We start from the raw sequence: 22,846 nt of genomic DNA, 5'->3' as shown, positions 1-22,846 counted from the left end.
GATAATCAGATCAGATATTAGATTTTGTCTTCCTTACAAAAGCAGACAAACCAATACAATTATTGTTTTCAATGTCCATGGAATCATTTATTTTTTAGGCTAGTAGGGGCCATAACTCCTAGTCTGATCTCTTGCACGATACAGGCCATAGACTTTCACCCAGTAGTTCCTGCATCTATCCCAATAACTTGTGGCTGAACTAATGTATTTCTTGATTTGAAGGTTATCAGTGATAAAAAATTTAATGTCCCTTTTTCTACAAAAACCTGTTTTTTTGGTATACAGTTTTGAAATAGCATTGGTGTAGGTGGTCTTAAGAGTTCACTGTAGTTTTGAATTTTAAGTTGCTTCAGCATGTCACTGAACTTTGCTTTGGGAAACCTGAAGAAATTATTTAAGTGGCATGCTCTGTGCATGGGGATTTTTCCAGTCTGCACACTCGTTGCCTTTTTGTTTGGGGAAACACATCCTCTGGACAGCTGAAGTTTGCCCTGGTTTACCTCCTTAGGACTGGTAGCTCATGCATCAGACCTTTTTGTTAAGGCAGTCCAAAAGGATGAAATCTGAGGAGCTCTCAGCTGCTGAGTTGGGCACCAGGCATGGTCCCCACTGGCCTTTGTCAATCCATAAATGTTCTTCTTCAGGGCTTCAAAAGCTGACCCAGGCACTTTCCCTCTGAACTTTTTTAGGAGACTCTAATACGGTAGGAAAAACAGAAACTGTTTGGTAACTTGAGATATTTTGAGAGTGATCTGGTGCTGAAGACTACAAAGGTGCCTTGGACTTCAGTTACTTCCTTTGGTTCTCAATCTCTGCCAAAGAGCTCATTGACTATGAAGTAGACAAAGACTTCAGTCTCCAATGCTGAGGTGCTGTAAGTGTATTAATGTTGAGACCTACAAATCTCACTTCAGTGCCAAAGCCTTCAGTTCTACTTTTACCTACCATATTGCTAGCAATTTTGGACCTACTGGTGCCAGTTACTGACACTTGTTTCCAGTGCAGACTACTCCATCTTTTCCCTCCTCTCAAATGAAAGAGGATGAAACACAATAAAACAGAATTAGCCTCTGTTACCTAGAAGTGTGATTTCACCTCTGACCAAAGCCGCATGGTATGTTTTTGTATGAGTAGCATGGTCTTGCTCTTTGAATAAGAGGACTGGGAGTCAGAGACCTGGGTTCCCAGCCATTCTAGCATTGGAAATAAATTTGTCTGGATATGTGAATATCTCATCTTCAATTTTATTTAAGATATGCAGGTAAAAAGTTTAGCTGTCCTTAATTCTTACACTAAAACAAACCAATTATTTTTGAACTAATCAGGGTTGTCATTAATTTGAACAAAGAATACACTGGTTTCTATGCAAGTACACATGTTAGACCATGACTGACTGCAAATGTTTTCTGGGCCTTCATCGGTAATGAAGACCAAGTCTCTGTGTTTTTAAATCACATCATACTGTAAGGTCCCTTGGAAGCATCAGAACCTACATCTCCTTTGAGTGATTTGTGAACGAAGCCAAACAGCAAAAATTAAGATGTTTGTATACCAATGTGAGGAGCCTGTATAACAAAAAGGAGGAACTAAAGCTACTGGTAGAGGAAGTGAAACCAGATATTACAGGGATAACAGAAACATGCTGGAATAGTAGTCACGACTGGTGTACAAGTATTGAATGATGTGCTGTTTAGAAAAGACAGATATAAATGGTGATGGAATAGCATTGTATATCAATGATGAGGTAGACCGCAAAGAAATTTGGAAGTGATGAAACTGATAAGACAGAGTCTGTCCGGGTAAAAATAACATTGGGGAAGAAAACTACTAGAATTTCACCTGGGACAGTGCTTGAGGTGTGCTACAGACTATTGAGATATGATTTCGACATGGATAGAGACCTCTTTAAGGCTTTTAGTAGGTATATATTACTGGGAACTGTGATCATCGGAGACTTTACCTTCCCAGATATAGATTGGAGGACAAGTGCTAGTAGTAATAATAGGGCCTAGATTTTTCTACGTGTGATAGCTGATGGATTCCGTCACCAAATAGTTACTGAACCAACAAGAAGGGGTGCCATTTTAGATTTGGTATTGGTGAGTAGTGAGGACCTCATAGAAGAACTGGTTGTAGGGGACAACCTGGGTTTGAGCGACCATGAGCTAATTCCATTCAAACTAAATGGAAGGATAAATAAAAATAGATCTGTGACTTTAAAAAAATTAAGGGAATTAGTTGGGGAAATGGACTGGACTGAAGAACTCATGGATCTAAAGTTGGAGGAGGCTTGGAATTACTTCAAGTCAAAGTTGCAGGAATTATCTGAAACCTGCATCCCAAGGAAGGGGAAAAAATTCATAGGCGAGAGTTGTAGACCAAGCTGGATGAGTAAGCATCTCTGACAGGTGATTAAGAGAAAGCAGAAAGCTTACAAGGAGTGGAAGATGGGAGGGATCAGCAAGGAAAGCTACCGCTTGGATGTCAGAAGATGTAGAGATAAAGTGAGAGAGGCCAAAACCCAGTGTAGAGTTGGACCTTGCAAAGAGAATTAAAACCAATAGCAAAAGGTTCTATAGCCATATAAATAGGAAGAAAACCAAGAAAGAAGTGGGATTGCTAAACACTAAGGATGGATGGAGGTTAAAGATAATCTAGGCCTGGCCAAATATCTAAACAAATACTTTGCCTCCGTTTTTAATGACGCTAATGATGATCTTGGGGATGGTGGTAGGGTGGCTAATGGGAATGAAGATATGGAGGTAGAAATTACCGAGGTAGAAGCCAAGCTCGAACCGCTTAATGGGACTAAATTGGGGAGGCCGGATAATCTCCATCCAAGAATATTAAAGGAACACATGAAATTGCAATCCCGTTAGCAAGGATTTTTAATGAATCTGTAAACTTGGGCTATACCGTATTACTGAAGAATTACTTACATAGTCTCTATTTTTAAGAAAGGGGAAAAAAAGTGATCCACGTAACTACAGGTCTGTTAGTTTGACCTCAGTAATATGCTAGGTCTTGGAAAAATTTTTGAAAGAGAAAGTAATTAAGGACATTGAGGTTAATGGTAATTGAGATAAAATACAACATGGCTTTACAAAAGGTAGATTGTGCCAGACCAACCTGATCTCCCTTTTTTGAGAAGATAACATATTTTTTAGACAAAGGGAAAGCAGTGGATCTAATTTACCTAGATTTCAGAAAGTCATTTGATATGGTTCCGCAAGGGAAATTATTAGTTCCTTGGATTAATATGAAAATTGAAAGGTGGATAAAGAAGTGGTTAAAGGGGAGATTACAACAAGTCATACTGAACTGTCAGGCTGGAGAGAGGGTACTAGTGGAGTTCCTCAGGGATCGGTCTTGGGACCAATCTTATTTAACCTTTTTATTACTTTTTATTACTTGGCAAAAAAAAAAAAAAGTGGGAATGTGTTAATAAAGTTTGCAGATGAGACAATGTTGGGAGGTATTGCCAATACACAGAAGGTTTGGGATATCATACAGGAAGATCTGGATGACCTTGTAAACTGGAGTAATAGAAGTAGGATGAAATTTAATAATGGAAAGTGCAAGATCATGCATTTAGGGACCAATAACAAGAATTTTTGCTATAGGCTGTGGACACATCAGTTGGAAGTGACAGAAGAGGAGAAGGACCTGGATGTATTGGTTGATCACATGATGACTATGAGCCGCTATTGTGATGTGGCTGTGAAAAAAGCTAATGCGGTCGTAGGATGCATCAGACGAGGTATTTCCAGTGGAGAGAGGGAGGTGTTAGTACCTCTATACTAGGCGCTGGTGAGACCTCTGGGGATTTTTCGCCTTCTTCTGTAACATGAGGCACGGCTCACTTGCTGGTGGATTCTTTGTACCTTAGTCTTTAAACCATGGTTTGAGGACTTTAATAATTCAGTCATAGGTTAGGTTTATTACAGGAGGTTCTGTGGCCTGCATTGTGCAGGAAGTCAGACTAGATGATCGGATTGGTCCCTTCTGATCTTAGATTCTATGCATCTATGATTCTCCATACACACATTCCACTTCTAATATGCATGCACTGCACGCGCTTGAGACTGGAATATTTTGACCAGCAGTATCTGTACGGTGTGTATGCACCCTGAAGCTGCTCTGTTCTCCAGCAAGGGCATGTAAGGGCAGTGTGTGCCAACTGCCATCAGTTCCTCTTAGCTGCCTCTTGAGAAAAAAAGAAAAAAGCCCTTTAAATCTTCACCCAAGGCTCTTTGTAGCTTTAGCTAAGAGAGTGAAAGCCGTATCTTCCCAATACTTGTCAAAATGGATTTCGGACTGTATGAGTTCTTGTTGTGACATAGCAAAAAGAGATCTGCCTACTGAGTTAAAGGCTCATTCTGCTACAGCTCAAGCAGCCTCAATAACTTCCCTGAATGTCTCTGTCTTGGACATTTGTAAGGTGGCCATCTGGGGTTCTGTCCACACATTTACAAAGCACTAGTCACTTAGAAGAGGCATCCCGGTTTGGTACTGTCTTAGGCAAGGGTGTACTCTAGTCTCTTCTAGACTCCATGTTCCTATCTACAGTGTCATGGTCTGCTGCTTGGGAGTCATCATTAGGGCAATGGACAATTTTCCAAAAGAGAATGGGAAGAAGTTTACCTATACAATACAGTAAAGTGGAGTGCTTCAAGATGTTATCTGGAAGCACATTCCATAACCTATCCTCCATGCCCTCTGTCTTAAGAGTCTTTTGTCTCAGATTCCACAGCTGAGAGGGAACTGGTAGAGGTTGTTGCATTCTGTCCTTATATGCTCTTGTGGGGGAGTACAAGGAACATCAGGGTGCATGTACACGATAGAAATACTGCTGGCCAGGGAGAATGCACACTGTACAGTTATTCTGACCAAAAGTTTCTGGTCTTGCATGCATGAGGCACATATGCACCAAAAGTGGAATGTGCATATGGACAGCACATCTCAAATTCCAGTTACTGTAAGTAACTTCCCTATTCAAAGTGTTCTGTGCCTCAGCAATGGACTTCAGACAATGTGGACTCCTGAGACAAGTGAATTGCATGAATTCCTGTGTAGAATTTGCACACTAGTGAGACTGAGGTTTTCTAAAACATTATATTGGAAATGGAAACGAATATTTTGGGTTGGTTGTCTGGTATGACTTAACTGGCTGAACTCAGTTATTGCTTGTATTTGCTTACTGACAGGTGTGCCAGCTTGATGTCATTTCTTTCTTTTTGACATCCTAGGGAAGTATGAGATTTTCCGCCAGGTTATAACTTTGATGATTTATATTTAAGCTTATGACTTGACTTTCGGTGCACCCAAGCTCCTGAAACAGTATTTCTTAGGCTCTCTTTCAGGAGCCAGATACCTGTGTTCTGTGAGATTACCTCATTCTCTAACTTACTTTGGCCAAAGTTTGTCCCAGAGATTTTTTTCTGGTTGGCATATTTCTCTATTTCAAGTGTTCCATTGAAGATAGTTGTCCAGATCATTTCTTTCCAGTATGTAGTGCAGAGTTTAGATCTACTATCTTGCTTCTAGCTCAGGAACACACACTTCTTGCATCCTGGACAAGTTCTAGATATTTTTGATTTTCTTCCTAGCATCTGCGCAGGAGATGAATTGGTGCACTTGGTGTTACAATTCTTTCTCTAAGAGAAGGAGTTTCTTTGGTGTTAATGACACTTTTGGTTTAAAAAAAAAAAAACTCTACAAAAAGTCACCTTACAGAGTTTAACTGATACTACTTAATGTCCTCTGCATGATTATTCTTCACAGGTACTCTGAGGAGGATATTAGGTGAACTCTAACCCTTTTTGAAGCTCCTGTGTCAGATATTGCAACCACATGCAGTGTCTTTGGGAACCATATTGTATTAAGTTGATGAATGTTTTATTTTGTTTGCAATTCCATGTAGGGAGGGTTACAACTGCGCCTCCGGGAATTAAAAACAGTAGGGAATGATTACTATAGTCCCTGAGGATTGTAAATAGCTCCAGAGAAGTATGAAACTCTAGGGTGCTTTATATATACTGGTTCAGACTGGGTTTTCCAAAGAACTAGGAAATAGGGCTTTTGGTATATCAAGACTGAGTTTGGGAAGGCTGTCCTCCTTTTGATTCAATAAACAGGATTTTTGGTTGTAGGAGGGGACCCCAATCCTTGCTCAAAGTTTGGAAGACTCTGTCTAACTAAGACCCCATAAGAATGATGAGTGAGTCCTGGTATATAGAGTAAGCATGTCAGGACTTTTAACAATGTTTCCTTCGTATACTTTTTTGTTCTTAAAATAAATGTAGTCTGCTGAGAAGGAGCTGTGTGATCATTGGTAAAAACAGTGTCATGGCCATTGGGGAGAGAGCAATGCACAGAGGCTGGCCATTAGGTAGACTGGCTTGCTGGGGATATCACTGTGTATAATGGGGCTGTTGAGACTTAAAAACCCAAGTCAGGAGGAGGAGGGATGCAGATCTCCACTTAAGAGAAGTGACAACTGTGAACCTAAAACCTTAAGTGGGTGCCTTTGAGGGACCACAGAGGGGAAAACACAGGTGCAGTTGTCGTTGGTGCTGCTAATGTTACTGTTCCTGAATCCTCCCATGTTCTTGAATCATCATAGATTGTTGACTCGGCAAACCTTGATGTAAATTATAAAGAGAGAGCATAAGTTCGGTTCAGTGGTGAAGGCTCAGCCAGGTTTATTGTTGTCAAAGCACAGTAACAGTGCCCCGGTTCACTGGTTACCAGTACATTAACACAGATGTGCCAGTGACAAGGTATCAGCTCAAGCAACATAATATTTTCCCCAGGCCAATACAAAGATACCCTCTTTCTCCCATTACTTTTCTTTTTATACATTGATTACATTCCAGATGGTATTAGTTACCGTATGTGTGTTGGCTATCCTCGATACAAGGATGATGTCTGTCAGGCGGAAAAGTCACTGATGAGACTTAAGATGGCTGAGGAGTCCAATTTGTTTTCCACATCTGACAGGTGGTTGCTTGGAGAGAGCACGGCTGCAGGCTGGGGTGCTGTACACTTTCCATCCTCCTCTGCCATTTCTCAGTCTCTTGAGCAAGGTGATTCTCTTCAAAATGGGCTGAAGCTTGATGTATGATGTGATGCCATTGCAGTTTGTTGCCAGCCAGCTCTTCCCAATTCATAGGGTGAAGGCCTCTCTTCTTAAGAGATACTTTCAGGTATATCTGTGCTTGGAGCATTTTCTCAGTCCCCCACCGTTCCTCTTACCATGGCTAAGTTGGGAAAAGAGGACTTGCTTCGGAAGACGAGTGTCAGCCATCCACACACAATGACCAGTCCAGTGAAGTTGATGTTTCATAATCAACACTGGTGATGTTAGTTGCAGAGAGAATGCTGGCATTCGTGCAATGGTCTTTCTATTTGATATGAGAATTTTCCTAAGGCAGCGCTGTTGGTACCACTCCAGATGCTTAAGATGGCTGTGGTATGTCACCCATGTCTCACACCCCTAAAGAAGAGTGTAGACCACGGGATCTTAGTTTCCATCCTCAGATCTCTGTCAATAAAGACATGATGGAGCAATTTTCCAAAAGATATGCTGGCACAATGGATCCTATGTTCAATCTCCACATCAAGATTGGCTGGCTGGAAGAGGTAGCTACTGAGTTAAGGGAAATGTTCAGTTTTCCAGTCATCAATGGCAAATTGTGGGAGAAGGGGAGCAACTTGTGCTGGGGCAGGCTGGTGGAGTCACCTTAGTTTTCCCAATGTTGAGGGAAAGTCCCAGGCTATGATAGGCTCCTGAGAAAAGATCTAGGGTGGATTCAGCTTCAGTGTGTGCGAGGATAGTACAGTCATCAGCATACTGAATATTGATAACAGTCCTGGAGACCTTAGTTTTAGAATGAAGATGCTGCGGATTTAAGATCTGGCCATCAATGCGATACTCAATCCCAATTCCAGAAGAAAGGTGGTCACAAGTAAGAATCAAGATTACAGCAAGATAGATGGAAAAAAGGATTGGGGCAATAACACAGTCCTGCTTTAACACCGGTATGGATGATAAACAGGTTCATCTCCAACCTATTACAGAGGACAGTGGCAGTCATTCCATCATGAAGTAGCCTGAGAACATGAATAAACTTCAGTGGACAAACAAGCCTAGAAAGCACCTCGCATAACGGTTCATGATTGATGGAATCAAAGGTCTTAGTCAGGTCAATAAATCCCATAAACAATTGCTGGTGGTGTTCTCTACACGTCTCTTGGATCTGTCATTCAACAAAAATCATGTTGGTGGTGCCTCGAGACGGTCTGAAACCACATTGGGGTTCCGGAAGGACATCTTTGGTGAGAGGGAGGAGACGGTTTAAAAGGATATAAGCGAGGATCTTCCTGGCAATGGAGACGAGGGCAGTACTTTGATAATTCCCGCACATTGACTTGTCTCCTTCCTTAAAAATGGCCACAGTATTGGCATTCTTTAGGTTGAGTGTAATTTCCTCAATAACCCAAATACTAACAAGAAGTTGAAGTTTTTGCGCAAGTGATATTCCAACAGCTTTGAAGACCTCCACTTGGATGCCATTTGGGCCTGGTACATTGTTGTTTCTAATCTGAGTGATGGCACACCAACTTCTTCAGAAGATGGGTTAGCCAGAGGTTACTGGATGCTGAGGAATAGACTTGATGATGGCAGTTTAGACTTCAGATTCATGGTTCAACAGAGTCTTGAAATGGTGCATTGTCCTTAAGAAGAGTGGAGCTGTCCTGGGATCACAGAGGGGTTATGCCGTTTGAACGTGGCCCATAGATGGCTTTCACTGCTTGAAAAAAACTGCTCATGTCATGTTGATCAGTGAAACTCTGGATCTCCATGGCCTTTGCTTGCCACCATTGATTCTTGATCTCATGCAGCCTCCTTTGAACTACAGCTTTAAGCCAATGATATGTCTCTCACTTTGCTGGTTAGAGGGTTTGTTTTGCCAAGTGCAAAATGCCCTTCTTTTCTGATGAATAAGTACTAGTATTTCCTCATTGTTCTCATCAAACCAATCCTGATGATGTTGAGTGGAATATCCAATCACTTCAGCATATGCCTCGTGGTCTTGAACTTTTCCCAATGTGTTTGGATGTCATTGATGTTGTCAGGTATGTCAGAGATCCTCTCAATGAGGCATTGCTGAAGATTCAAACTAGCATGATTTTGAAGTTCCTTAATGTTAAATCTCTTACGCATTCTTTTTGGTGGTTTATGGTGTTGTGGTGCAAGCCCACATGTTCATGACTGATTTGACGAAATCATGGTCTGTCCAACAGTGATCTGTACCTCACATGGCTCATGTAATATGGACATCAGTACTATCATGGACTCTGACGATGGCATAGTCAAGAAGATGTCAGTGTTCAGAACGTGGGTGTTTCCAAGTGATCTTACATTTGTCCCTCTTTCTAAAGATGATATTTGTGATAAGCAAATCACGCTCCACACGTTTGTGGAAGAGAAGAATGCCTTTAGAGTTAACTTTCCCTATCCCTTCTTTCTCAATGGGACCTCTCCAGGTTTTGATATGTCACCCAACTCTTGCAGTGAAGTCACCCATGAGGATAAGTTTGTCTTCCTTGGCTGTGGCAGTAAGACCTGCATCAGTAGCACAGTAGAACTGCTCCTTGTTGTTCTCGTCATCGTCAAGTGTGGGAGCATATGCAGTGATGACCATGGCATGCTGGTTGTTACTAAGTTTAAGACAGAGAGTCCTGAGACATTTGTTAATATCCATCTTATTGTTGATGGCAAAACCAACCCAATTACTACACCTCTCTTCAGATGGCTTTTCTTTCCAAAAGAGAGTATAGCCACCTCCATCTTCTTTCAGTTGGCCTTCATCTGCCCGATGGATCACATTTAGGGGAACAATATCAATATCATATCTTGAAAGTTCTCTAGCTATTATGGCAATTCTTTCAGAACAGTCACTGTTTGGCGACTCCATAAAAGTATGAACATTCCAAGTGGCGAAATTCACTACTTTGCTTATGTGCTGACCGTAGATAGAGTGATCCTGCTGGACATGGCTATCCAGCTTGGGAGGAGAGGGAGAGTTTGAGACAGCCTATGCTTATGGCACCTTTTCTAGCCCCTTCCCTATTCAGGGTGAGCAGAGGGGGATCCTGAAATGGTCAAATGCACTTCTCTTTCACAAGTTCAAGCCCAAGACAACCAACAAACAGCTGCTTTCTTCATGCATATTTGTGACTAGGGACTCCAAGATATCACTGCTCTTGTTTACGCCACCACTCATACATTGTTGCAGGACTTTGTTAGTGGGCGATGTTAACATCCTTGGCAGAAGTCTATGCATGAAGTCTTTTAACGTGGGGGAACTGGTGTGCAGGCAGCAACCTTGCAAAACTTGGCAGGAACGAGACTGGACCCAGTGACAGGGAAGTCAGAGACAACCAGAAGTCTCTGTCCTGCTGCAGCCCTAGTCAGTCCTCTTCGGCTGTGAAGCAGCTTAGTCTTCGAATACACTTGTTGGGGTCTTGAGAAGTTTGGACCATGCTTTGTCTGGAACCTCACCTCAGAACTGTTCGCCAAGGATGACCCTACCAAGAGTATAAGACTCTGGATGACATAGTTCTTAGAGTCATTGGGAAACACAAGCTTCTCAACCACAATAAGGTAATAATCCAAGGAGAGGACCATCTTTATACCTTGTACCTGATAGGATAATGGATGAGGATATTTTGTTTGAACTATCATTCCTCCTTATCCTACGAGAGGTCTCTGTGTTTCTGTACCATCCTCTCAGGATTGTGCTTACTTGGTTAGCTGATACCTAGTTCTGTTAGTCTACCAAGGTCTACTTAGGTTCATAGCCTACTTTGAGTCATACTTCTACCCAGGCTTAGGGCTCCAGCAAGTCCTATAATAGCTACCCATATACTGAACCCAGCTTCCTTTCAGGATTCTTTTCTGACTGCTGGAAACAGTACATTGTTTGTCTTATGAACCTTGCCTTCTCAACATTTAGACTCCATTTCAGTAGACTTGGATATGAGGCATCATAATGGATGTGTGGATTCATCAGATAGATTAACTGTGGCTGAGTCTCTAGAACTTTTGAAATTTATTCCCAGGTCTTCCGAGTTGTCTATTATAATGCTAGAGAGTCTGACAGTTGCAGTCATTCAGCATATTACCTTTCTCAACTGTGTGTAGAAGGAAATGGCTAGAGAGTGTAACTGACCTTCATTGTAGTCTTGATCAATCCTAATTCAGACTGAAAATAAGACACACATTTTTAACAGGAGGGAAATTAACCACCGGAACAATTTACCAAGGGGGTGGTGGTGGATTCTCCATTACTGGCAATTTTTAAATTGAGATTGGATGGTTCTCTAAAACATGTGGTCTAGTTCGAACAGAAATTAATTTAGGGAAGTCCTTTGGTTTGTGTTATCCTGGAGATCACACTAGAAGATAAGGTCCATTCTTGTCTTCTGCATGAATCTAATCTGTGAATTAGTTTGAGTCACATACCCTTTTCTGAACAAGCCTTTGGGACTTGCTTGCTGTCAGAATTTAAGATGAGCTAAGACCTTGGTTCTGCAGTTTTTTAGCATCCTCATTTCCAAAGAAAAAACACACTAGTATATGCAAGAAGACTTGCTAAATCTGTTTAACGTTGCCAGGTCATTCATGTAATAATACAGACAGATGCTTGTACTCCTCTGCAAATTTTGTTTCTTGTTATGTAGGGAAAATCGTCAATATTTTTTCCTCTGAACTCTTTTCCCAGTATGTTAGCAGAGTTGTTTTATCCTTGGAACCAATGTTTTATTTGACAAACCTTGCATAGGACTCTACATTGCATCTGGGAGCAAGCCACCCAGCCTAGGTCCACAGACATATCCTGGTGGGCTCATGCTAATGCTCTAAAAATAGGAGTGTTCGACAAGTGGGGTTTAGACCAGCTCAGGCTCTCAACCCACTGCCCCAGGTTTGAGAACTCAAGCTGCAACCCAGCCCCGTGCTCAAATCAACATCTATATGGCTATTTTCAGCACACTAGCACAAGCACTGTCCGCGTAAGTCTCTCAGCCTGGGCTGGGAGACTCACTCCCAGATTGAGTAGACATGTCTTTGATTTCTGGATGGAGGTCACCACCTTAATCTAAAGGTAATCGTCTCCCAAAAGAGATGGGCAGATGTTTTTGCATTCTTAAACTGGAGCTTTATATTTGATTACTGGGACTGTATGAATGTGTTCTGAAACATCTTGTGCATGTGTGGTCTGGCATCTCAACTTAATGCTAATGCAAAGGACTGTATTCTGTCATTTGTCTTGCTTGTCGTGGAAACTGCATTGTCCTCTTCTTCTCACTATTTACCTCCTTTTTTGATGATATATTTTGCAAAGTCACCATCAGTTCTCTTGGATGTCTGAAACTGTTTTAGAGAACTTTTGTTCCTTTATAATGTGAAAGAATTGAGACTTCATTCAAGCATTTTAATCTAAGATTAGGAATCCAATTAAGATGGTATTTCTTTACAGAAAGTAAAAGTATTTATCTGTATTTCTGCTGCTTTGAAGATATTAAATTAGATTCCTTTTTACCAGCTACCTTTCTCTTCAAATTTGGTAGGTTAAAAATATGTAATTACCAATTTTAACCTTCCAACTTCCAGAGGGGAAATAATAAATAGGTGTCCAATCGAATTATAGTATTGAGACTAAAAGCTTAACTGAAATCTTCATATATGGCAAAAAATACATTGTTGGGAAAGTTTTATTCCTGCTAATCAAGGAACTTAAGTTCTAGAGGATGCTAAGGCATTGGCAATTGATCTATACATGAAATACTGGAAAAGCAAAGAGCCAAAAACCTTTCGAGTTAGGAGAATTCCTATCTATCTTGCATTAGGAACACAATCTAAAAGTAGGATCTGGTGAAACTGTTGCTTCTTGAGAAGCAGACTTGTAAGTAAGTAACTTTCTGAAGATGTACATCTCAGTCGATTGCCCCATACTCCCATCCTTTCAAACCCTGAGGATGGTGGAATTTCTGCTTTTTTTACTGGAATATGGAATATGTTGGGAGGTTTTCACTTACTGGCTTGACAGGTACATTGAGATGGCACCAGAGACACTGAGCAAGGGGCTAGCCAGGGACTCTCTTGTCTTCCTCATTCTGTCTCCCCCTCATCGCACTGCCTCCCACCCACCCCCCAGGTGCCTATTTGTCTGAACCTAAGAGCTGAAGGAGTTCATACCTTGTTTTGCAATGGGAACGTACTCGAGTGGGAATCAACTGTGATGTAGATCTTTAGAATTCAAGAAATATAGGTATCTTATTTTTTTGCATTCAAATAAAGAGCCTGCAGATATTGTGGGTTCAACTAACTCCCATGAAAAATCTCTCTTAAATGTAAACTGATATACTAACTCTTAACTGAGAAAAGCTGTCTTCTTTTTATCATTAGGCTATGAAATATTTGTCCTATTTACTCTATCCCCTGTGTATTGGAGGTGCAGCTTACTCGCTTCTGAATGTGAAATATAAAAGGTAGGATACTATAAATTGTTATAAAATATTTTACACGGAGATTAAAATTTAATCACCCCTTTAAATTTTTTAATTATCCTTTCTTGGTGTTAACTGATATGAGATAATGGGGTTACAGAAGTCTTTTGCTCTAAGGCCTATTTGATCAGTCAAGTGATTGGAAATTACTGGCTGATCACTGGCTGTTGATAGTCTTAGCCTTATTCTCAGAGATATTCACGTTACAGCCATCTTCTTTGTTATGGGTCTGTGATATTGGGTGCAAGAGTATTACCTCATTCTTAGCACACAAGAAGTTAACTTTTACTTCATTCCTTACTCATGGGAAGAGCCATGAGAAGAGCTGCTGGAGAGACAAGGAGAGTTGGTGGGAAGATAAGGGTCCACGCTTATATGGATTAATCCCTGTTTGGAGAAACTTTTTGCTATGTTTGCTTTTGCCAACTCATTCTGTTTCCCCCCCACGCCCTACTTATTACTGCATTTTTATTTCTATTGAGTTTTCCCACTAGCTTACAAGCACCGATAGTCACCTCAATGGACAGGTCAAGTATTGAATGGGCCTGGAGACTGAACTGCCTGCATCTCCAGAGGCTGGCTGTTCCCTATATTTTGTTGGATTAAATTTTGAGAATTGAGATGTGATCTTGGTGGTCTGGGGAAGCTTGCTATTATGCTCTGTGGAGTTCCTTTTCTGTAGATAAAGGACTTCTGTCTCTACTGCTTTCATTATATTTTTCACAAGCATTAAATCCATGTTTTTAATAAGGAAAATATTGAGGTGGGTACCAGAAATGGAGACTGCAAGTAGTTCAATCAGTTTGCTTTCCAATTAAATCATCACAGAACCATTTAAAAATAATTCAGAAGATCTTCCTCGTGCCTCATGTTCTGAGTGCTCAAGCTTAAATTGCCAACCTCAACCCATTACAGTTTATAGAAATGTTAGTAACTGATTAATTGGAAAAACTTGTGAATTATATTCACTCATAGTTGACTGGATGTTAAAAATAAATCTTCTAAAGAACCAACTTCATTTCCATATTTGAATAGTAAGTCCTGTATACATGAGAATTTGCACAGCTGTAACAGCGTCTTAATGGAGAAAATCCTAACACAGAGACATACTGAACCAATGTCAAGTGAATCTTACTCTAATACAATAGAGTAATTTCATCAGATTAAGTTGCACCAGTGTAAACCCTATGTTGTAACTACACAGATTAGAGACATCTGCAGTGATGTAACTACAATGTAGAATGCACCAAAGAGGAGAGAGAGTTTTGTAATTTTAAGGCACGGGACTGGGACTCAGAAGACCTGATCTCAGTCTTTTGTCATAGTCTGCTTCTGTGACCTTGAGCAAATCACTTAATCTCTGCCTCAGTTCTCTACCTGTAAAGTTGGGAATAAAATGTCCTTCTCTGTCTCTTCTATTTAGATTGTAAGCTTCCTAGAGTGTGGGACTTTCTATTCTTCTTCGAGTGCTGGTCCCTATGTGGATTCCAAACGGGTGCACATGCATTCCATGTGCCGGGGCCAGAACTGTTCGTAGCAGTGTTTACTGCATCCAAGATCTTATGAGGCTGCACAGGTTGACGCCTCTCCAATTCCCTCTTGCTGCCACGTGGCCAGTCAGACCTCCTCTTCCTATCTACCATATAAGTAGCCTTCTTAGCGTTATTGTATATGGCTTTTTATACAGTTAAGCGCCATTTTAGTAGTTAGCAGTTAGGCATTTAGTAGTAATTATTCATTTGCCCTGTGCGGGGCATCCCACCACCTCAGGGGCACGGCAAACCAGTTTTAAAAGGCGTGCGTCGGGTCGGCACTCCTTCTCCGTGCGTGTTGTTTTAGATGTCCGTGTTATCTTTATTATTTGAATGAAGCCCTCGTCGTAGCCTGCTGTTCTGTCTGTCACTCCTTCCCACTGTGGAGTCTTGAGGCTTGGGAGCTCCAACTCTGCAAACATCTCATGGAGGAAGCAATGCACCTGAGTGTGCACTCAGATGGCATGTCATCGGATCCACTGGAGCGTTTGGCCTCACTACCGATGAATGCTTTGCTGGTTCCATCCAGAGTAGCGTCTTTGGCTCCGGTACCACCAGTGGTATTAGTAGTGCCATCAAAGCAGCACCGTGCTCATAAGAAGCACACGCATGAGTACAAGAGTGGCTACCTGAGAGGGACCTCCTCAAAACTCATAATTGCCTCTGCACGCCACATTAGGTTGGAGGTAAGAAGTCACGTGAGGACTCGGCCGCTCCTCCCCTCAAAAAATCTCAGACAGAGCACAAGTCTAAACACCATTGAGACCAACCAGTGTCATCTTCATCTTCTGTTGTGGAACTGCTGCCTCCACCCCCAACTCCATTCACTCCACTGGGACTGTTGTGAATCCCACACCTGGTGCCACGCTGACACTTATGGCTGAGCTGCTTCTTCTGTATGCCAGTTCCTCGCTGCATTCCAGATCACCAGGAACCATATGACCTCCATCACTGGCAGATAAACTGCTCCCGTTAAGCCACTGCCTTTTTGCACCATCGGAGCACCACGTGAGCACATCTTTGCAGAGCTGTTCTGCACTGGCTCCAGCTGTCCCAATGGCAGCACCGTTTCCGGACCAACCTTCCAACTCACAGTGCTCTTTGGAACAGGATTCCGCCTTTTCACCGGTATGATCCTACAGTCTGGAACAGCGATGCATGGTCTGGTACCATCGTGGTCCATTGGCTCCGTCAGATCTGTATGCTTGGGCCTACTGGCACCATTGGGACTTATAATGTGGCTGCGGGGCATTGCCACGGCCTCATCACTGCCCTTCTCCAGTTTATACAGATCCTTCCTTGATTTATGAGGAACCCTGAGATCCCCCACGATTGGAGCTCATGGAACCATCAATCCCCATGGGAGCATCTTCCTCCCTGGATGAGGCACTTACCAGTGTCCTTTTCTCTCTGGCTTGGTCTACACTTACCTCTGCGATTCGGCGGCAGTCGACGGGAGTTACACAAAGTATGCAATGAACTTGCGTAACTCCCATCGACTGCTGTGCTTCTCTTCTGCACGCCATCTTCACTACACTGCACCACTTGTGGGGGTGGATTAATAACGTCGACTTCAGGATTGACTGAACGGGTCTTCACTGACCGCTCAGTCGATCCAGATAAGTCGATCTGATGGCGGTGACTTTGCCTCCATCAATGTAGACATAGCCTCCCACACGACCATGGTCAATACCAAGACCTGTTCCAATGCATGACGAGGGTCCTTAGCCTACTGGTGGAGGACCTGGACATCCTACAGCTGACGGGACCCTTACGCACTGCTCTTCCCACACACAATGCACATTTTCAAACAGGTTGGGCAGTCTGGTGTACCTCTGCATCATAAGCACCTACACCTAAATGGGCAGAACGCAGATACATTGTCCCTGCAAAGCATACAGAGTTTGTTTATACACCCACCACCAAATTCATTAATGGTACAGGTGTCAACAGAGTGTGCTAGACAACAGCATTTCAAGTCCACCTCTCCAGATTGAGCGGCCAAGAAACTTTACCGATTGGCCTACGTCTTGGTGGGCCTGCAATTCTGCATAGCTAGTTACCAGGCTATACTGATGAAATACAACTTTTGAATATATATCAAACTGGCAGAGTTTCAGGCCTTTCTTCTAGAGGATAAACAGGCCATGATCAAAGTCACCCTCCATGCCGTGATAGACATGGTGGACACAGCATCATTGGTCTTGGGGGTTGTACTATGCAAGGACTCTTGGTTACAGACGTCAGGGTTCCCAAAAGAGGTCCAGAGCACACTTGAGGGGGACCTCCCTTTTGATAACCGAATACTTGTTAGTGATAAAACTGACGGGAGTCTACACTTGCTTAAGGACTCTCGTACCACTCTGCGGTCCTTGGGCCTTTACAAACCAGCCCCAACTTGCTGCCAGTACTGGTTCTCTTTGCGCCTCTTGTGCCCTGCCTACCAACCTTATCCTCTACACCAGCAGGATCAACGGCCATGATACCCTGCTGCCACTACTTCATCCGCTTCTTCTTTCCTGCAACACTCATCCAAACACCCATTTTGACTCCTCCCTTGACACCTGCAAACTACCCTCCCCTTCTCATACAATCCCTCCAGTTATCTTCGGGGGCTGTCTTGCTCAATTTGCCTTCAACTGAAGCAAGATTGCTACCGATCACTTGGTGTTGGATATCAGACACCAGGGGTAATTCAAATTGTTTCTTTCGTTTCCCCTTTGTCACCCACCCTGTGGGGCAACGGAAAACCCATCATAACGCAATCTCCTCCAAGAGGAAGCAGATGCCTTCCTCTGGAAGGGCGCAGTAGAATGCATTCCACGTCAATATCATGGCCATGGTTTTTTCTCATACTGAAGAAAGGGGGCAGCCTACACCCCATTTTAGACATCCAGGCTCTAAACCACTTCATTCTCAAGTTCCATTTCCTCATGGTCATCGTTCCCCAGATTGTCCCCTGTCTTCCCATTGGAGCCTGGTTCTCTGCTCTCAATATGAAAGACGCCTATTTTCACGTGGGCATACATCTGCCCATCACAAATTCCTTTGCTTTACGGTAGGCCTCTTACACTATCAGTTCCAAATTCTGTCATTCGGAATAACCACAGCTGCATGCATCTTCACAAAGGTCTTTGCAGTAGTGACAGCCTACATGAGATGTCTCAGCCACTCATTGTTCTTGTATCTGGACAACTGGCTACTTGTCGCGTCATCCTGGAAATGTCTCCTGACCACCATCCACACCCTATGAACACTCTTTGCAAGCCTGGGATTCTGCATCAATGAGGACAAGTCGACCTTGGTACCTACCCACGATCTCATTTTCATAACTTGGCTAAACTCCCTTGCTGCATGAGCCTTTCTGCTGTCAGACCATTTCAAAGCCCTCATTTCCCTCATTGCACAACTCCACCACTGGTCTCACACACATCTGAGACTGCCTCACCCTCCTGGGCCACATGATTGCCTGCACCTCAGTCACCCCGAATGCATGTCTGCACATACAATATCTCCAGCTGTGTACCGTCTGTGACCCCCAAGTAGATCTCCACAAAAAGGTACTTCTCCCTGCCTCAGTCTTGACTTCTCTCGCATGGTGCTGCAAGCTGGCCATGGTCATGGCCGGCACCTCCTTCATTTCTCCCATGCCCAGTACCACCCTCACTATAGATTCTTCACTTATAGACTGGAACATTCATTTGGAGGGCCACACTGCCCAAGGACTGTGGTCCCCCAGAGAGGCCAGGATGCACATCAACATCCTGGAATTACGAATAGTCCGCCTTGTTTGTCAGGTGTTCCTACCCTTCCTCCGATCCCGACGTGGCGGCTGTCATCCATATAAACAAACAGGGTGGAGCCTGGTCCCCAACCCTTTGCGTGGAAGCCATTCATCTGTGGAATGACATATTGCTTCACATAGTCCATCTTCTGGGCACCAAGAATACCGTTGTGGACACTCGAAGTTGCACCTTCCACAAAAACCACAAGTGGGAGCTCCACGACCCCACTCTCTGGTCCATCTTCCACAAGTGGAGCACACCGTGGTGGGATCTCTTTAGGGCTCCTACCAACAGCAAACTCCCCCTTCTCTACTCAAGGGACACTCTTAGATGAGGCTCTCAGGGGGACACGCTTCTCCTCCCTGGGTCACCTGATATCCGGTACTCCTTCCACAGATCCTCCGCAAAATACAACAAGACCATGCTGTCCTCATTCTTATCGTTCCCTTCTGGCCTCGCCATTACTGGTTCACTGATCTCCTTTCTCTCTCTCTACCCACCAATTCTCCCTCCTCTTCCAGATCTCACGCAGCAACACAGCCGGCTCTGACACCCCAACCCAGAACCGCTTCTCCTCATGGCCTAGTATTTGGATAGGGCTCACGAGTAGACAAAACGTGCTCAACACCAGTATGCAATGTCCTTTCACCTACCATGTGCTCATCCACTAGAGCATGTTATCAGGCAAAGGGAAAACACATCACAGTGTGGAAGACCCATCACCGTCACCCCATCAGCCCAGTTTCTATCCCCACTATCCTTGACTACCTTCTCCACCTTTGACAGTCAGGTCTTGCTGAGTCCTTGAGCTGGTCCACCTAGCGGTGCTTAGTGCCTTCATCCCAACAGTGAATGGGTTCTCCATCTTTAACCACCCTACCTCAACCCATTTCCTCCATGGGCTCCTCAACTCTTCCCATCGATTCCTTCGTGGTCTCAACACCTTCCTGTCAATTCCCCCCTTCCCCCCCCCCCCCCCCCGGGTCTCTCTGGAATCTAAACCTCGTCCTCAACACTCACCAAGCTACCCATCAAACCACTGGTTAGTTGCTCCCTTACCCACCTCTACCAGCCTTCTTGGTAGCAATCACATCCGCCCGCTGGGTTAGACTCGCCTTTCATGGTCTTCCATGAGGACAAGGTGTTCTTATGACTCCATCCCAAATTCCTACCTAAGGTAATCTCTCCATTTCATCTCAACCAATCCATTCACCTCCCAACCTTCTATCCAAAACCACACACCTCACAAAGAGAATGCACTCTGCATTCCCTTGAAGTTCATCACACATTGGCTTTCTATCTCCAGTGCACACGTAACTTTCATACCTCACCCAAGCTTTTGTCGTCCTTACAGAATGTTGCAGCGGCCGTGCCCTTTCCTCTTAACATCTCTTCAAGTGGATCTCTTATCTCACCGAGGAGTGTTACTCCTTTCTCAAGTCTTTCCACTGCCTGGCATCATTCCACACGAGCTAAAGCAACCACGTTTGCCCTTCTCGCGGATGTTCTGTGGCAAGACATTTGTAAAGCAGCCATGTGGTCCTTTATCCACACTTTCACCGCTCACTATGCCATAGCCCCATCAGTGGCAGTTGGCCTATGCAGTCTTGCAGACTCTCTATTTTGTCAAGCCCTCGCTCCCACTTCCACGCTGAATACTGCTCACTATGCTACCCACGTTTGGAATCCACCTAGGGACCAGCACTCCAAGGAGATTACTTACTGTAACAGGAGGGCCTGTGAGATGTGTGGTCCCTATTTGATTCCAATCCCAACCTCCTTCTCCTTTGCTACGAGCTCTGTGCCTGTTGGTAAGAGGGACCTGGAGAGGCATTGACCAGTGCAGCCTCGTAAGACCTCAGACGCACCACGTGGCTGATTCATGACGCACATGCAGGTCAACAAACACCGCTATGAACAGTTCCCGCACATGGTGCTCATGCATCTTTGAAATCCAAATAGGGACCACACATCTCGAAGAACCTCCAGTTACAGTAAGTAACTTTCATTTAATGTGTTTGTACAGCACCTTACACACTGGAGCTCCTATCTCAGTTAGGAAAATAAAGAGAAAATATGCAGGTTTCAGAGAACAATTTTTGGATCTCCTTAATTATTGGAAGATTATTTAAATCATTATTTAATGTTGAAAAATGACAATGTTTGCAGTGTCCTAGAACAATAAATTACAAAAGACATAATTCAGCAAAACTGCATCAGCAACAAAGTGCCACAGAACAACTAACCATAGTTTAATAATGGTTTATCCCTTAAACTTAATTTGTAGCCTGCTGCAAATTCTATTAATCATTTTGTGGCTACAGAATAATTGATCATCTCACTAAAGCCAAAACTTCACTGTAAATATATTTCTGCTAACATAGTGCCAGTGGGGAAATGTAATGTTATCGATATAATGACACTGTGTGATAGAGCAATTTTTGTTCTCTTACATTAAGCTCAAAATTCACGTTGGCTTTTTTACTGCTATATTACACTGCAAACTCTCATTTTGATTTGCTTTCCATCGCCTGTAGCATTACTTATTTCTAGCTTTTTGTACTCCATTGGACATCTGTTTTTGTTGGCTTACATTTTTCCCAGTTAAATCTCATTTTATTTACTGCCCATGTTTCCAGTATCTCTAGTGTAAGAGCCTATACCCTTTCTGTTTTCATTATTATTTGTTATTTCGTATAATCTGAAACCTAATGACAATCCCTACAGTGTCTCCTGGTCCTTCCTTCATGTTTACACCTTCACCCTTTGTTTATAGTCCTTTGTTCAGTTTTCATTGTACATAGCATTCCTTTTAAAGCTGATTTGAATCAATGAGTTTTTCAAAATCATGAAAACTTATTGACTAATTGGTCCCTACTTGTGCTGGAAAACTTGAGGCAATGCATGTCACAATAAAACACTTCAAAATACAGTAAATCACCCCCCTCTGAAATCTTATCAAATTCAAGTGGTTAGTGAGATGTGAAGAAAGTGTCACTTTTGTTTTTAAAGATGGCAGTTTTGAAGTCCTCAGCTTCATTCTCTTCCATGTTAATACACTGTTTAGAAGATGATATTCTGTGAGAGTTGTCAGTTTAGTGTTGTATACTGGTTGGGAGGAGGAAATGGAAAAATAATTATACTGTGTCTCTTATTTTTAGCTGGTATTCTTGGTTGATTAACAGCTTTGTCAATGGTAAGTATTTTCCTCTCATACTCTATGTATATTTATCCTTTTTTATATTAGGGCCAAGAATTTTGAAAATAGCCTAAAATTAGGCTGACTTTAGTAGGTCGTGTTGCGTGTTCAGCATTTACAAAAAAAAAAAAAAAATCAGGTCACTTTTATTTAGGTCCCTAAATATGGATTTCAGAGCTTGAGTTTGTTCCTATTTTTTTAAAATACTGGCCTGGATATTTTTTAATTTTACAAGTGATATTTCAAACTTAGACATCTTAGATTTTGTAATAGTGTAATATGGGGTTATCATGATTTGACTGTTTGTCCCAAAATGATAGCAGTAAAATAGAAGAGCAAAAATGGGGGAAGTGGACTCTAAAATAGTGGTATAATGGAACATAGTCCATTAGCGTAAACCACAAAGTGAGGATGATGGCATGTGAATCTTGCACTTGTGCACCTCCCTTTAGTATATGTCCACACTGCAGAACGAAGCGTGCCTCCCAGCTAGGGTAGGCAGATGCAGATTAGCTGTGTTTGAGCTAGTGTGCTAAAAATAGCAGTGTATCCAGAGATAGCACAGGTGGCAGCTATATGTACCGAGAGGAATTGAGCAGATTTGTACTTGGGCAGCTATTCCTGGCTACCCTGCTAGTTTTAGCGTGTTAGCTCAAACAGAGTTAGTACATGTCTGTTTACCCAAGCTGGGAAGCGCACTCCCAGTTTCAGGAAAGATGTACCCTTGATGTTAGAGACTTGTGCACATGAAA

At 42.8% G+C, this 22,846-nt stretch overlaps 1 protein-coding gene across 2 annotated transcripts in view; it reads left to right on the top strand.

Annotated features, from left to right (window-relative positions):
• CLPTM1L (CLPTM1 like) overlaps positions 1 to 22,846 on the top strand; it is an 85,334-nt gene that overhangs the window by 51,527 nt on the left and 10,961 nt on the right. Inside the window, exons 12-13 of one of the 2 annotated variants that reach the window (XM_067557412.1) lie at positions 13,478 to 13,560; positions 22,057 to 22,091. In XM_067557412.1, coding sequence (XP_067413513.1) covers positions 13,478 to 13,560; positions 22,057 to 22,091 — 118 coding nt within the window. Of the gene's footprint in view, positions 1 to 13,477; positions 13,561 to 15,449; positions 15,520 to 22,056; positions 22,092 to 22,846 lie in introns of those variants that run through there. The other variant, XM_067557414.1, reaches the window with a different exon arrangement.

Source organism: Emydura macquarii, unplaced genomic scaffold (genome assembly GCF_026122565.2).
Source record: "Emydura macquarii macquarii isolate MOO-44397 ecotype Brisbane River unplaced genomic scaffold, CSIRO-AGI_Emac_v2 contig_1827, whole genome shotgun sequence".
Lineage (NCBI taxonomy): Eukaryota > Metazoa > Chordata > Testudines > Chelidae > Emydura > Emydura macquarii.
This window is presented reverse-complemented; position numbering and strand designations above follow the sequence as displayed.